The sequence below is a fragment of the Mustela erminea genome, chromosome 4 (genome assembly GCF_009829155.1).
Source record: "Mustela erminea isolate mMusErm1 chromosome 4, mMusErm1.Pri, whole genome shotgun sequence".
Taxonomy (NCBI): Eukaryota; Metazoa; Chordata; class Mammalia; order Carnivora; family Mustelidae; genus Mustela; species Mustela erminea.
Window position 1 is genome coordinate 42,927,836 of NC_045617.1, and position 11,740 is coordinate 42,939,575.

The window sequence follows — 11,740 nt, forward strand, 5'->3', positions numbered from 1 at the left end:
ATATATGTACACACAATGGACTATTACTCATTAAACTATTACTCTATAAAAAAAAGAATGAAACCTTGCCATTTGCAATCACATAGATCAACCTAGATGGTATTACACTAAGTGAAAAAAGTCCAACAGGAAAGATAAATACTATGATTTCACTTCCATGTGGATTCTAAAAAACAATAATTGAAAAAAACAAAACAAAATAGAAATAGACTCATAGATACAGAGAACAAACTGGTGGATGTTATAGGGGAGATTGGTAGAGGAATGGGTGAAGTGGGTAAAGGGAACTAAAGAGGTACAAATTTCCAGTTAGAAAATAAATAAGTCACAAGTATGCAGGTATGCAAAGTACAGGCTAGAAAATATAGCCAATAATACATGATGACAAATGATGACAGATGATAACTGCATGTAGCTTGGTAAGCATTTCATGAGGTATATGTCTATATACATAATGTCTAATCATTATGTCATACACATGAAACTAATATTGCATGTCAACTATACATCCAACAAACAAATAAGATTATTTTTAAAAATCTACATTTCTTTATGATTATTAACTATCTCTAAAGGTAAAAAATGATGGGCAAAAATATTTATTCTTTGTTTCCCCTCTTTTTCTCCACCACATGACGCAGCCAGTAGAGAAACAACAAACCTTAGGATCAGATTTTCACCTCCTAAATCAAGGAGAAATTGAACTCTCAGTATTAATGGCCTAAATGCTCCCATAAAAAGGCACAGGGGTGCAGACTGGATAAAACGACAGGATCTGTCCACATGCTGTCTACAAGAAACACACTTTGAACCTAAAGATACATCCAGACTGAAAGTGAAGGGATGGAGAACCATCTTACATGCAAATGGGCCTCAAAAGAAAGCTGGGGTAGCAATTCTCATATCAGATAAATTAGATTTTAAGCTAAAGAGTGTAGTCAAAGATGAAGCAGGACACTACATCATCCTTAAAGGGTCTATCCACCAAGAAGATCTAACAATTGTAAATATTTGTGCCCCCGACATGGGAGCAGCCAACTACATAAACCAACTGTTAGACAAAATGAAGAGTCATATTGATATGAATACATTAGTTGTAGGAGATCTGAACATGCCACTCTCAGTAATAGATCATCCAAGCAGAAAATCAATAAAGAAACTAGAGCTTTGAATGACACATTGGACCAAATGTACCTCATAGATATATACAGAACATTCCACCCTAAAACAACAGAATACTCATTCTTCTTGAGCACACATGGAACTTTCTCCAGAACAGATCACATCCTGGGTCACAAATCAGGACTCAACCTATACCAAAGTACTGATATTATTCCCTGTATATTCTCAGACCACAATGCTTTGAAACTAGGATTCAATCACAAGAAAAAGTTTGGAAAGAATTTGAACACTTGGAAGCTAAAGACCATCCTGCTCAAGAATGTTTGGATCAACCAGGAAATCAGAGAAGAACTTAAACAATTCATGGAAACCAATGAGAATGAAGCCACATTGGTACAAAACCTATGGGATACAGCAAAGGCAGTCCTAAGGAGGAAATACATAGCCATCCAAACCTCACTCAAAAAAATTGAAAAACCCAGAATACACCAACCCTCTTTATACCTTAAAGTACTAGAAAATCAACAACAAATTAAACCAACCCCACGCACAAGAAGAGAAATAATTAAGATTAGAGCAGGAATCAATGAGATAGAAACTAAAGATACAGTAGAACACATCAACAAAACTAGAAGCTGGTTCTTTGAAAGAATCAACAAGATTGATAAGCCACTGGCCAAATTAATCCAAAAGAAAAGAGAGAGGACCCAAATTAATAAAATTATGAATGAAAAGGGAGAGATCACAACTAACACCAAGGAAATAGAAAAAATCATCAGAAATTATTATCAACAGTTATATAAATAAGTTATATGTTATATGAATAAGTTAAGCAACCTAGAAGTGGATGTATTCCTGAAAAGCTATAAACTTCCAAGACTGAAAGAGAAAGAAATTGACAACCCAAATAGACCAATATCTAGTAACGAGATTGAAGCAGGGATCAAAAACCTCCCAAAAAAACAAGACCCCAGGACCTGATGGATTCCTTGGAGAATTCTACCAACCATTCAAAGAAGAAATAATACCTATTCTCCTGAAGCTATTTCAAAAAATAGAAACATAAAGAAAACTTCCAGACTCTTTTTTATGAAGCCGGCATTACCCTGATCCCCAAAGCAGGCAAAGACTCCACCGAAAAGGAGAATTTCAGACCAATATCTCTGATGAATATGGATGCAAAAATTCTCAACAAGATCCTGGCTAACAGGATCCAAAGTACATTAAAAAGATTATCCACCATGACCAGGTGGGATTTATCCATGGGACGCAAGGTGGTTCAATATTAGCAAATCAATCAATGTGATAGAGCAAATCAGTAAGAGAAGAGACAGGTTCTCTCAATTGATCCAGAAAAAGCATTTGACAAGATACAGCATCTATTCCTGATTAAAACTCTTCAAAGTATAAGGAGAGAGGGAACATTCCTCAAACTCATAAAATCTATCTATGAAAAACCCACAGTGTATATCATCCTCAATGTTAGAAAACTGACAGCCTTCCCATTGAGATCAGGAGCACAAGGATACCCACTCTTGCCACTGTTGTTTAACATAGTACTAGAAGTCCTAGCAACAGCAATAAGACAAAAAGAAATAAAATGTATTCAAATTGGCAAAGAAGAAGTCAAACTCTCTCTTTTCTCAGATGATATGATACTTTATATGGAAAACCCAAAAGACTTCACCCCCCAAGAACTCTTATAGCAATTCAGTAATGTGGCAGAATATAAAATCAATGTACAGAAATTAGTTGCTTTCTTATACACTAACAATGAAAATATAGAAAGGGAAATTAGAGAAGCAATTCCATTTACTATAACACCAAGAACCATAAGGTACCTGGGAATAAACTTAACCAAAGAGGTAAAGGATCTGTACTCGAGGAACTACAGAACACTCATGAAAGATATGGAAGAAGACACAAAAATATGGAAGACCATTCCATGCTCATGGATCAGAAGAATAAACATTGTTAAAATGTCTATACTGCCCAGAGCAATCTATACTTTCAATGCCATCCCAATCAAAATTCCACTGACATTTCTCAAAGTGCTAGAACAAACAATCCCAAAATTTGTATGGAACCAGAAAAGACCCCAAATCACTAAGGAACTGTTCAAAAAGAAAAACAAAGCTGGGGGCATCATATTCCCTGATTTCAAGCTTTACTACAAATCTGTAATCACCAAGACAGCATGGCATTGGCACAAAAACAGACACATAGACCAATGGGACAGAGTAGAGAACCCTGATATGAACCCTCAACTTTACGGTTAAATAATCTTTGACAAAGAAGAAAAAAATCCACTGGAAAAAAGACAGTCTCTTCAACAAATGGTACTGGGAAAATTGGACAGCTATGTGCAGAAGAACAAAACTCAAACATTCTCTTACACCATACACAAAGATAAACTCAAAATGGATAAAAGACCTCAACATGAAGCAGGAATCTATCAAACATAGGCAGTAACCTCTTCAACATTGGCCACAGCAACTTCTTTCAAGACATGTCTCCAGAAGCAAAGGAAACAAAAGTGAAAATGAACTTTTGGGACTTCATCAAGATGAAAAGCTTCTGTACAACAGAGGAAAGAGTCAACAAAATTAAAAGGCAACCCATGGAATGGGAGAAGATATTCAGAAATGACACTACAGGCAAAGGGCTGATATCCAAGACCTATAAAGAACTCCTCAAACTCAACACCTAAAAACAGATAATCACATCAGAAAATGGGCAGAAGACACTTCTCCAAAGAAGACATAAAAATGGCTAACATACACATGAGAAAATGTTCATCATCACTAGCCATCAGGGAAATTCAAATCAAAACCACACTGAGATACTACCTTATACCAGTTAAAATGGCCAAAACCAACAAGATAGCAAAAAACAAGTGTTAGAGAGAATGTGGAAAAACTCTTACACTGTTGATGGAAATGCAAGTTGATGCAGCTACTTTGGAAAACAGTGTGGAGATTCCTCAAAAAATTAAAAATAGAGATATCCTATGACCCTGCAATTGCACTACTGGGTGCTTACCCCAAAGATACAGATGTAGTGAAAAGAAGGGCCATCTGTACCCCAATGTTCATAGCAGCAATGGGCACAGTCACCAAACTGTGGAAAGAGCCAAGATACCCTTCAACAGACAGATGGATAAAGAAGATGTGGTCCACATATACAATGGAGTATTATGCCTCCATCAGAAAGGATGAATACCCCCCTTTTGTATCAACATGGATGGGACTGGAAGAGATTATGCTGAGTGAAATAAGTCAAGCAGAGAGGGTCAAGTATCTTATGGTTTCACTTACTTGTGAAGTATGAGGAATAACATGGAGGACATTAGGAGAAGGAAAGGAAAAGTGAACTGAGGGAAATGGTGGGGGGGGGGATGAAACATGAGAGACTGTGGACTCTGAGAAACAAACTGAGGGTTTTGGAAGGGAGGGGGATGAGTGGTTGGGTGAGCCTGGTGGTGGGTATTAAGGAGGGCCCATATTGCATGGAGCACTGGGTGTGGTGCATAAACAATGAATCTTAGAACACTGAAAAAAAAAATTAAATTAAGATTAAAAAAAACCCAGGGAGAATTTGAAATTTTTACTGCAGACACCCAAACATGAGGTTCTGTGCTTTCATGTATTACAAAAGAATCAATATTATAAGAACATAAAATGAATAAAAATTAAGTCAGTGAATTCTATTATAATCAAATTAAAGCCTCTATAAAGTAAGTGGAGGCCATCATGGTTCTTTCTTACGGTAGACCGTAAGTTCTCATTTTTGTGAGGAGGGAATCTTTTGGACCCCCTTCCAGGATTGCTGAAATTATAAAAGAGCTACATTCCACTTTAAGCAGCTGTCCTCTTATGACCAAATAAAGGGCTAAGAGCCATCAGATTATTTCACTTCATTAGTCTCTCTGACGGGGAAGGCTGGCCTGCCAATTCCTCTGGGCACACTGCAAGTAGCCATGTATCACCTGGATTTCTCTCTCCACACCAACCTCATTAGCTCTGACACCAATCTGCTCTCCAAACCAGCCCCTCTCTCTGCATTCTTTATTGGGATGAATTGTCTTTGACTTAATAGCAGGCCCAATGATTTAAGCAGCCCCAAACCTGCTTTGGGTAACCCTGCTTCTCCCTCCCCCTAGTGCTTCACACTCAGATCTGTCCTAAGCCAATCCAGTCACCTTTTTTTTTTCTTTTTTAGCAGCACATCTCATATTCACTCTACTACTATGTTCTAACTGAGGCCTGCTACTAGAATCTCTCGAAGGTTTCCTCTGCTTCCAGCCTACTCCACTCCCAGAGGCAAAGCTGATCATATAAATCCCTACATAAAATCCCTACGTGTATTCCCTTGAAGACTTCCCATTACTTACAGAAGAAAATTCAACTCCCCTTGCATGGGATGCAAGTTCCTCCTTGATCTTGCCTCTTTATCACTAGACCTGCACTTTTCAGTATGGTAGCCACCAACCACATGAGTCTATTTACATTTGTTTTAAAGAATTTATTTATATATTTGAGAAACAGTGAGAGAGAGAATGAGGTGGGAGAGAGGCAGATGGAGAAGGAAAGGCAGCCTCCCCTACTGAGCATGGAGACTGAGTTGGGACTTGATCCCAAGACCTATGGATCATGACCTAAACTGAAGGCAAACACTTAACCAACTGAGCCACCTTGGTGCCCCAGGAAGGTAGATCTTTTGAAAAGAACAGTATTAGGTTTACAGAAAAATTTAGCATAGAGTTCTCATTTATCCTCTTACCCTTCTCCCCAGTTTCTTCTACCCTTGCATTAGTGTGGTACATTTGTTACACCTGATGAGTCCATATGATACAATATTATTAATTAAAGTCCATAGTTTATATTAGGGTTTATTGTGTTGTATACTCTGTTTTTGACAAATATATAATGATAGGTATCCACCATTACAGTATCATATAGAATAGTTTGACTGCTCTTAAACTCCCAAGTGTTCCACCTATACATACTTCTCCTCCTTCCCCAATTCCTTCCTCCTCCCCCCAAACCTTAGCAACCACTGACCTTTTTCTGTCTCCCTAGTATTAGCTTTACAAGAATGTCTTATGGTATGTAGGTTTTTTCAGACAGGCTTCTTTCATTTAACAATATGCATTTGAGTTTCGCCCATGTCTTTTCCTGGTTTGATAGCTTGATTTCTTTTTAGTGTTGAATAAAATTTCATTGCTTGGATGTGTCACAACTTATTTATTCATCCATTGAAGGATGTCTTGGTTGCTTCCATGTTTTGGCAATTGTGAATAAAGCTGCTATAAACACAATGGTGCAGGTTTTTGTGAGCACATAAGTTTCCCACTCCTACGGATAAATACTAAAGAGTGCAATTACTGAGTCATATTATAAGAGTAGGTTTAACTTTCTAAAACACTGTTCAACTATCTTCCAAGGTGGCTAACTCATTTTGCATTCTTGCCAGCAACAGTGAGAGTTCCATGTGCTTCAAACCCTTATCTGTGTTTGATATTGTCAGTATTTTGGATCTTTGCCATTCTAATAGGTGTGTAGTAGTATCTCATTGCTTTAATTTTGCAACTCCCTAATGACATGTGATGCTAAACATCTTTTCAAGCTTGTTATCTGTGTATCTGTTTTGGTGAGGAGTCTATTTTTTGCCCATTTAAAAAATCGAGTTGTTTGTTTTCTTGCTGTTGGTTTTCAAGAGTTCTTTGGTTATTTTGAGAAATAGTCCCTTATCAGATATGTGTTTTGCCAAGATTCTTCCAGTCTCTTGTTTGTCTTTTCATTCTCTTAAGTAGCTCTTTTGAGAACAGAGTTTTTAATTTTAATGAAGTCCAACTTAACCAATATTTTTCTTTCATGGTTGTGATTTTGGTGCTTTATTTAAAAAGTTATTGCCAAACACAGAGCACCTGGCTGGTCAGTCAGTAGAGTGTGCGACTCTCAATCTCGGGTTCATGAGTTTAAGCCCCACATTGGGAATGGCGTCTACTCAAAAGACAAAGTTAAATTAAAAAATAAAAAGTTATCGCCAAACCAAGGGCACTTAGGTTTTTTTCTAGTGTTATCTTCCAGGGGGTCTTACAGTTTTGTACAGTTAGACATATCGTCCGTTTTGAGTTCATTTTTGTGACAGGTTTAAGGTCTGTGTTTATTCATTTGTTTTTCAGTTCCCAGTGTCTGGTTATCCCAGAATATTTTTTTAATTTATTTTCAGCATAGCAGTATTCATTATTTTCTCACCACACCCAGTGCTCCATGCAGTCCGTCCCCTCCATAATACCCACCACCTGGTACCCCAATCTCCCACCCCCTCCCGCCACTTCAAACCCCTCAGATTGTTTTTCAGAGTCCATAGTCTCTCATGATTCACCTCCCCTTCCAATTTACCCCAACTCCCTTCTCCTAACTCCCCATGTCCTCCATGCTATTTGTTATGCTCTACAAATAAGTGAAACTATATGATAATTGACTTCTCTCTGCTTGACTTATTTCACTCAGCATAATCTCTTCCAATCCTGTCCATGTTGCTACAAAAGTTGGGTATTCATCCTTTCTGATGGAGGCATAATACTCCATAGTGTATATGGACCACATTTTCCTTATCCATTCGTCTGTTAAAGGGCATCTTGGTCCTTTCCACAGTTTGGCAACCTTGGCCATTGCTGCTATAAACATTGGGGTACAGATGGCCCTTCTTTTCACTACATCTGTATCTTTGGGGTAAATATCCAGGAGTGCAATTGCAGGGTCATAGGGAAGTTCTATTTTTAATTTCTTGAGGAATCTCCACACTGTTCTCCAAAGAGGCTGCACCAACTTGCATTCCCACCAAAAGTGTAAGAGGGTTCCCCTTTCTCCACATCCCCTCCAACACATGTTGTTTCCTGTCTTGTTAATTTTGGCCATTCTAACTGGTGTAAGGTGATATCTCAATGTGGTTTTAATTTGAATCTCCCTGATGGCTAGTGATGATGAACATTTTTTCATGTGTCTGATAGCCATTTGTAGGTCTTTATTGGAGAAGTGTCTCTTCATATCTTCTGCCCATTTTTTGATATGTCTGTTTTGTGTGTGTTGAGTTTCGGGAGTTCTTTACAGATCCTGGGTATCAACCTTTTGTCTGTACTGTCATTTGCAAGTATCTTCTCCCTTTCCGTGGGTTGCCTCTTTGTTTTTTTGACTGTTTCCTTTGCTGTGCAGAAGCTTTTGATTTTGATGAAGTCCCAAAAGTTTATTTTCGCTTTTGTTTCCTTTGCCTTTGGAGACATATCTTGAAAGAAGTTGCTGTGGCTGATATCGAAGAGATTACTGCCTATGTTCTCCTCTAGGATTCTGATGGATTCCTGTCTGACGTTGAGGTCTTTTAATGCCATTCCGATCAAAATTCTACCAGTATTCTTCAAAGAGGTGGAGCAAATAATCCAAAAATTTGTATGGAATCAGAAGAGACCCCGAGTAGCTAAGGAAATGTTGAAAAACAAAAATAAAACTGGGGGCATCACATTATCTGATTTCAAGCTTTATTACAAAGCTGTGATCACCAAGACAGCATGGTACTGGCATAAAAACAGACACATAGACCAGGGGAACAGAGTAGAGAGCCCAGATATGGACCCTCAACTCTATGGTCAATTAATCTTCGACAAAAAAGGAAAAAATATACAGTGGAAAAAAAGACAGTCTCTTCAATAAATGGTGCTGGGAAAACTGGACAGCTATATGTAAAAGAATGAAACTTGACCATTCTCTTACACCAAAGATAAACTCAAAATGGATAAAAGACCTCAACGTGAGACAGGAATCCATCAGAATCCCAGAATATTTTTTGAAAATATTATCCTTCTCCTTCGAATTGCCTTGGCTCCTTTGGTCAAAGATCAGTTTCCTGTAACTGTAAGGTCTCTCTATTCTATTCCACTGCTCTGCTTGTTTATTCTGTGACCAGTACCACACTATCTTGTCTGCAGTAGCCCTGTAGCAAGTCCGAAAGTCAGTGACTGTCAGTTCTTCCATTTACTTTTCACGTCTTTTCATCTCTTGCTATGCGAATCTGGACTTCTGGTTAGATGTTGAATAGTAGTAATGGTAATACCGAGCTCCATTATTTTCAGAGAAATGCTTTATTATGACATTAATCATAGTACTTCCTGAAAATAATTCATGTTAAGTTGTTACTCTACCCCTAAGGAAATCAATACACAGCCTTTTCAGATAACATCTACTCTTCTAAACACATCTACTCTTCTAAACCTACACACACTGAGTATTCCCGAAAAGAAACATATAAATTGACTGAATAAATTGATTGAGGCTTTGGACATGAACAGCTGTGTGATCTTGGAAAAGTTACTTAAACTCCATGAGTCTTACTTTTCTAATGTGGGCAATAATGCCTACCCACTGTATGTTTCTTGTGATGATTAAATTATTTGACGTACAGAAAGCCCTCGGGAGAGATTGTGGAACAAGGCTGTAGAAGTTAAGAAGTGTGAACAGTGGGGGGCCTGTCATCTCACTCTTGCTTTTGGCTCTAATCGTGATCTCAGGGTGGTGGGGTAGAGCCCCACTTCGGGCTCTGCGCTCAGTGGGGAGTCGGCTTGAGGATTCTCTCTCTCCATCCCTCCCCCCACTCATATGCACATGCTCACTTGTGCACTCTCTCAAATAAATAAATCTTTAAAAAAAAAAAGAGGAAGTGCTAAACAATTATTGTAGGGAAAAAACTCATAAAGAGAAAGAATGTGATATAGCAGGTAAAGTGGTGGGTGTTTTTGAGGAGAAGTATCTCTTTTTCTAAGACAGAGTTTTAATCAGAGGCACATAGGGAGCTTCTAAGGCTGTGTGAACCTGATACTATCTTCAAAGTGTTGTTCCCATGGGCATTTTTTTTTCTGGAGAGAGAAATACCAGATCCTCAGAGAGTTTTATGATTCCATAAAGGCTAAGGACTGAAAAGGCTGAAAGGGTGAGAACAGAGCGTGCCGTGGTGAGGACGTGCCTGCTTCCCGACACTCCAGCCTCACTTTCTCCATCTCATTGAAACAAACTTCGCAATTATCATGTTGGGCAGGGAGGCTGAGCAGCACAGCACGGTAGTGGAGCCAAGGACTGGCTTGGGGACAATAGCACTAGATTCGCCTTACTTCCCCCCTCAAAAGACATCTAAGTAGACAGAGCAATGTGCTATGTGGATACAACTTCAAGACAAGCCCTCAGCTCCTTCCAGTGTGTTGCTGCCCCCGCCTACCTTACACAGAACATTCTGGGTGCAGCCATCAGAATAAATAAGAGAGTCAACAGTGCATGTGCCAGAAAGGGAGACTTAAGCTGGCCTACGGAGGCAAAGGTGGAATTGAAAGACCAGGTAACCTTTCTTGTTTCCGCGTTTTAGAAAACCATAAAAGGAGGAGTTGGAAGCAGAGAGGTCACTTCTAGGTAATCTCCCAACACTATAATCCTGTTAACTTTAAATCTGCAACAACCAGACCAACATGTGCTCCATTTGCATACCTTCTCCAGCAGTACCCCGAGCAGATGACACTAGCAAAGGTCAGATTGATGCAGAGAAATGGTACAGGGAAAATGTGCCAAGCTGGCCAGGTTGGAGCGGAGTTTACCAAGCATGGATTTCAGGAGGTCCACTGGGCAGAAAAAGAGACTAGTTCTATTCCTTCTGCCATGGAGTAAGCTGCAGCTGAAGTCTGTGGAGTCTAAGTATCAAGAAAGGGTGAAATGAAAACTTCCCGGTGTCTGTCTGATCAGTGCTGTCACTAAAACCATACTCCCATGTTGGAATGGTTGGAAGCCCCAATTTGTGCTGTCTACAGCGTGTGTAAGTGAGGCACTGTTAAGGCTGAACAGCAACCTCTCTGAGGGAATTAAGGGAATAAGTCCTGCCAAGTGTTTGACTCTCATTCCCAGAAAGAACAATAACCAAGGGTGTGACCCTCAGAGGTGAGCATAGATCCTAAGAAGGAGGCTCCTCTGCTGCATTAATATCATCTTTCACACACAAAAAATCAATGCAAAGGATTATTTCCCAACTCAGCCCCCATGATACACGATATGTGGCAGCCACAAGAAGGACTGAAATGATTCCTACCACAGTGCTGCTTTCCTTACCTGTATGTAAGGGAGACATCTGCTGTCAGAATAGGGTCCTTCAGATACAAATTCTTCCATTTCCCCCTCCAGCTCCCTGCTAGCTTGAATTCTGTAGAATTCAAGAAACTGACATGAGATCACTGTCAAGGAGAAGTCACTCACAATCCCCTGTCTCTTTTGCAAGACCGAATATATTCAGTAAGTGCTTAAATCCTTTTAGGACACATTGTAATTCTCAAAAGGGTTCTGTCATGCTGAAATTAATAAGGTAGTCTGTAATAACAAAAGTCCCTGCCAATTTCCTTCTTAGTGTTTTTGGTAATACTATTCCTTCCTGAACTTATCTTTGTCTGTCCCCACCCTACCCAACCGACAACCTCAGCTCCTGTCTTCTTTCGTGAAGGCTCTGTTATTGTTCCAGCACACGGTGGCCTCTCCTGGGACCTCTGCTCTGTCTCCAGGTCCCCACTCCTGTCCACACTTCATCATCCACA

General features: G+C 39.3%; 1 protein-coding gene across 1 annotated transcript in view; it reads right to left on the reverse strand.

The window, feature by feature from the left end:
• Positions 1 to 11,421, reverse strand: part of CFAP206 (cilia and flagella associated protein 206) — a 49,670-nt gene extending 38,249 nt beyond the window's left edge. Inside the window, exon 1 of the mRNA XM_032339093.1 lies at positions 11,265 to 11,421. Coding sequence (XP_032194984.1) covers positions 11,265 to 11,283 — 19 coding nt within the window. The 5' untranslated portion in view covers positions 11,284 to 11,421. The remainder of the gene's footprint in view (positions 1 to 11,264) is intronic.
• Positions 11,422 to 11,740: the final 319 nt, after the last annotated feature.